This window comes from Olea europaea, chromosome 5, assembly GCF_002742605.1.
Source record: "Olea europaea var. sylvestris chromosome 5, O_europaea_v1, whole genome shotgun sequence".
Classification (NCBI taxonomy): domain Eukaryota; kingdom Viridiplantae; phylum Streptophyta; class Magnoliopsida; order Lamiales; family Oleaceae; genus Olea; species Olea europaea.
The window spans coordinates 4,026,962-4,032,582 of record NC_036241.1 but is presented as its reverse complement, the minus strand read 5'-3'; the positions used below and the strand labels follow the sequence as shown (position 1 = coordinate 4,032,582).

The 5,621-nt window shown below is 33.0% G+C and overlaps 1 protein-coding gene across 1 annotated transcript; it reads left to right on the top strand.

The window, feature by feature from the left end:
* Positions 1 to 1,215: 1,215 nt before the first annotated feature.
* On the top strand, positions 1,216 to 5,621 carry LOC111394441 (SKP1-like protein 1A). The gene is made up of 2 exons (XM_023020266.1): positions 1,216 to 1,618; positions 5,279 to 5,621. Exons 1-2 carry the CDS (start codon positions 1,295 to 1,297, stop codon positions 5,450 to 5,452), a joined length of 498 nt encoding a protein of 165 aa, XP_022876034.1. The 5' UTR covers positions 1,216 to 1,294; the 3' UTR covers positions 5,453 to 5,621.

The following is a 5,621-nucleotide window of genomic DNA, read 5'->3' as shown; positions in this document are numbered from 1 at the left end:
TGTTAAATATTAAATTACATTCATATTTACCTTGAAACCCATGAATAAATTATTTTCAAAATTGGTTGCTAAAAGATGTTAATAGAGCAAATACATTTTTCTTCATTTTCTTTACCTTTTCTCGTTTGACATTCATATTGTCATATAGCGATTGGTAAATGTACAGTTACATTCTGCTATTATAATTTGATTAAAACTCATTTCGTTTTATTAGTGAGATGTTATATAAGGATTGAACGGGATATGTTAGATGTGCAAAGATTAATAGAGTTTTGGCTTATTGAAAATTGATGATTTTCATCCTCTAACTACTTTATGAAAGTAGAAGGTAGAAGTACTAGTTAGGAAACTTTAACATTTTCACAAAATCAATTCGCTCCGTCCTTTGTTCTTTCCAAATCACAAACAAATTCATTAATCATCTAGACACACAAACAGATATTTTCTATCCAAACTACAACTCATAAGTGTATAATAAGTTTAAAAAAATAAAAAATAAAAGAAAAAATAATGAAAAATAGCTTGAATAAAAATTTGAAACTTACAGAAAGAGAAGAGAAGAAGAGGCGATTCAGGTATAAATTAGTAGTCTAACCAGCGAAGGCGACTGGTGATTCGTTCAGTAGTGATAGACAATCGTCAAATGTTAGGGAAATGAGAGTTTATATTAGGGCTTCTGAAATTTTGGACGCGATTTGCTAACATAATCTTGTTGAATTATGATTTGGATTGTTGAATATATATATATAATATGATTTTGAAATAATTTTAGTTTAGTTTAGATATCGGATGAGAACGTGTGATGTGAACCTATTAAATCATAGGACAATAATGATGAACATAATTTACTTTCTATAATTATTTCAATAGGCTGGTTGTAATTTGTATTGTAAATTTTTTTTTTTAAAAGTAAAAATTGCAAAATTTTTACGTTAATAAAATTAATGTTTTAATTAAAAATTTTGAAAATGGTTTGATTCGATTGTGTGCGGTTTTTTAAAATCAAAACTTAAACCAAACCATTTTCAAACGATTTGGTTCAATTTGAGAAAAAAGAAATCACAGGTCCACGTGGATCTGAACCAACGATTTCAACTCAACAATTTCGATTTGATTTACGGTTTCACTATTTTTTTGTGCAATTCTATTTTCAGATCAAAAGGATACACGGTGAGCGCGTGTATCATAAATTTCCATATAAAAAGGCATCTCAACTTTTTGCTAAAGAAAATCTATCATATCCACTTGCAGGTTATTTTCCCTGTTCCCAAATTATTCTCGCTCGCACGAAACGATGTCGTCTTCAGGAGCGGAGATCGCTGGCAAGAAGGTAACTCTCCGGAGCTCCGACGGCGAGGTTTTCGAGGTTGAGGAGGTGGTGGCGCTGGAGTCTCAAACGATCAAACACATGGTTGAGGACGACTGCGCCGACAACGTTATTCCCCTGCCGAACGTCACCGGCAAGATCTTGTCCAAAATCATTGAGTACTGCAAAAAGCACGTGGACGCTGCCTCCGCTAAAACCGATGACAAGGTTTCAACCAACGATGATGACGTCAAGGCCTTTGACGCTGATTTCGCAAAAGTCGACCAAGCTACCCTCTTCGACCTCATCCTGGTATACATATCGTTATGGTTTTTGTTATTTGACTTTTGATGATTATTTTAATTATTTTGTATTTATTTATTGCTGTTGATATTGGTGTTGATGCTATTTTTCTAGGTTATTGTTAGATTTGGCAATAAGTAGTGCGTTTTAGACGTTAATTGTTACATTATATCTGGAGTAGTTGTAATTTTGTTACTATGGCTACAATTGTTCTTGCTAATTATGCAAATAACCTATAATAATTTTAAGTTATGCAAATAATTTACTTTGTATTGATGTTATTTTCTGGAATTACGTATAGATTTGATTATAAATTCTTCTTTTTAAGTGTTAATAGTCGCATCATATCTATAATTATTGTCAGTTCGTTACTATTGCTGTTTGTGCAAATAACCTAGAATAATTTATAGTTACATAATACTTGTACATTTTGTTGTTACTATTGTTCATGCTATTGTTTCTTTTGATTGTTTGATCATTTTGGTTGTAAATTGTGTATTAGGGGTTTGTTAGTCTTGACATTTTAGTATACTGGGCTGGTGTTTCAGGTTTTAGTTTGGGTTGTTGTACCAATGTTTTATAAGCATGATAACTGTGCTTGGAATGTTGTTAAAGCAGCTGCTAGTTTATACTGATATTATTATTCTTCTTGTTATGGTTGTGATTTTGTTTATAAATATTACTGTTGTTTGCTTTTGTCTGGTAGAATTGTTTCCCTATTTTTTTATGAACCGTTTTAAGTGGTTCTTTATATGTTAAGAAACTAGGATATTAAATGATGAGGCTCTGAGACCGTGCTTGCACTTTGCAGCTGGTATTTGGAACTATGATAGCGTTATTTAGTACTTTGTTCATTTTGGGTGGGAATATACATATTACGGGGTTCTGGATTTCTCTTACTATAGGAAGAATTAATGATAGATTGTTGATCTAGAATTTAGAAAGGATGATTGTGAATCTGGCTATGATCCTGTGGGTCTGTTTGGTCATTTGTTTTTATTTATTGGGTGTAAATTTTAGAAGCACTGACACGAATATGAGTGTCCAACATGATATGTGTTGGACATGCAGACATGCGATTTTGGAAAAAGATTTGTCACAATACGTTGGTTAAAATTTTAATTTTTTTAACTTTTTAAATTCAATAGTCTAAAGTAATATTTTTTTATACTTATTGCATCACACACGAGGGCACGCACATATAGTAAATAGAAATCAAACTTGATATTAAATTCATACATGTTTCTTAATAACACAAGTTCAAAAGATAAAAACGAAATTAATTACATCATTCATCTTTAGAGACAAATTAGCAACTTCAAGTACACCAATATCTTCAAATGTACCAAATGCATCTCTACCGATATCCCATATTTTAATCTGTGTCCTTGTGAATATTGTGCACTCCTCCTCGACGAGAGACGAAGATTGCTATGGGTGGAAGCTAATCTTCCCCTTGGTTTGGAGTTCTTATACCATTTAAAAGAATGCACAAGGAAAAAGTACTCTAATTTCACTCACGACGAGATCAAGAAGATGGTTGCTTCAATAATTTTAATGTGTAACTTTGAAGCATAGGTGTGCAAATGCCATAAATAACCCACCAAGTCATCGGGGTCCAAACGGTAACAATCATGGGTAGATTCAAAATCACCAAAGTTGTCTTCCATAGTTGAGAATTTATAGTACACTCCTTATTCACCATATTGTGCTCTTCATTTGACAAGTACATCTTGAAGCACTATATTCTTTCTCTTGAAATCTCTACTCTTGATCCTCATTAAGCCATTCCTCACTATAGTATCTGAATAAGAGAGAAAATTGAAGAAATGACAATTCATTTAATAACTAACTAGAAACAATAAACACTATGAAAATGTAAATAAACGATAAATGTATGAATTATATTTAAAAAATTACCTTGGATTTAGAGATTGAGACAAGAAATGAATTGGAGTTCTATTTTTGTTCCAACGACCTACAAGTATCCAATGAACAACATTGTAGCATGATGATAGCTCCTCTTAAACATTTTTCTCATGCCTATAAATCGTTCCTCGCACTTTCTCAATCATTGTATCACAAAATTCGTAGACCAAATGAAGGCAAGCTTTATCCGTATCACAAAATCTAAGCAAAATCTAAGCAGGTCTTAAATGAGAGAAATGTACGAAAGAACATAACTTATAGAGTACCATTAAAAATCATCAAGCACTGTCTTTGACAAAACTTGCCTTCGTCTTATCATCTCTTGATAAAATGTTCATTCTTCACTAATAACCAAAGCTTGAACACAATGTTGGATAAGCTTGAATCTTTTTAGAATGACAACGGTAGAAGCTAATTGTGTCTTCTCTACGATAAGCAACTTTAACGACACAAATTCATTAAACATTGCTAGTCTCATAGATTGGTTAATGGTAAAAGTTTTTACAATCATTACATCATCATGAAGACTAGTAATTTAGTTGCTTTCCTCATTTGTGATCTTATAATTTTCAACGTTCGTTGTGGCACAAATGTTCTTCAAAGCAAGATTTAGTTTGTGTATTGCACATGGTGCCCAAAAATATGAATATATTCCAATTCAACTATTTGCCCGACACCTTGACAATTTATAGAGCATTTAGTGTTATTGGGCCCAACAATTTGAATTGAAAAATTGCATTGGTTTACTTCCTCAGACTCTTCATTTCTTTTCCTCCTCAGTGATCACTGTCTCTTCATTTATTCTTCACTGTCAGCCACATCCGAGCCTTTCTTTCGCACTCGTCTGTGCCCTTCTTCCAGCCATAACCGCATTTCATCTGGCCATCTGTTTTTCTTACTGTTCTCTTCTAGCAGTCTGCATCCTTCGTCTCCGACACGCTGCAAGGACCTCCGATGCATCAAAGATGTGTCGGAGACTACTGGTGTTCGATATGTAGATGCTGGCAGCATGTTCGTTCTTCCCAGGTTTAAACTACTTGTTACTCGAACTGAAATTGTAATTGGAACGCTGTGTAGTGTTTTATACGAAAGGCTGAAATTGTAATTGATTTATATATGTGAGGAAAAAAACCGAAGATTACAAATTTATATTATTTGAATAAACATTTTAGTTTGAGAATAGAGAGTGCTAGTTGGTTTTGACATCAAGTTTTATGTACTATTAACAATTTTTAGATTTGAAACTAATTTTTTGAATGGTAGTTATCAAGTATGAAGAGCGTACATGTTGATTGTACAGGAATTGGGGTTCGCTATATCATTTTCTTCACCTAGTGCTACATGAATTTCTTGACGTCTTCCCTTTTTGACGTTTGAAGCTGACTTTTGTTGTGCAGTATGTTTCTATGAAAATAGCTTAACTGTTTGATTTGAAATACATGGGCACTAATTCATTTAGCACCCTGTTATTATAATTGTATAGAATCATTCTGATTATATGAGCAATATGATGTACAGGATAAGACCTCGATGATAGTTTATACATCATTGTTGTTAATTGCAAGCTTGCTTGTAATTGAACTATTAATTGCTGCACAGTTTATTTGAACAAATGAAGAATAAAAAAAAATTTCAGTTGCATTCGCGTTAACTCGTGATCTAGGATTTTGTCAACCTCTGTTCAGTTGTGGCTGAGTTATAAAAGTGATATTATCTATCCTTTCTATTCTAACTTTTCAGGCCGCTAACTATCTGAATATCAAGTCTCTCCTGGATTTGACTTGTCAAACTGTTGCTGACATGATCAAGGGAAAAACGCCCGAGGAGATACGGAAGACATTCAGCATCAAGAACGACTTTACACCTGAAGAGGAAGAGGATGTCCGAAGAGAGAACCAGTGGGCCTTTGAATAGACGATTTCAAAACAGTGTGTGTATTTGTTGGTCTATTAAGTTTCAAGGATTTCATGTGGAGCTAGTTTGTTTCTTTAATGCAAATTTGTGAGGATTGTTTCAATTAACATAGTTTTAAGTTTGTAAACTTTATATCTAAATATTATGCTTTTAAGACTATGTTCGTCTA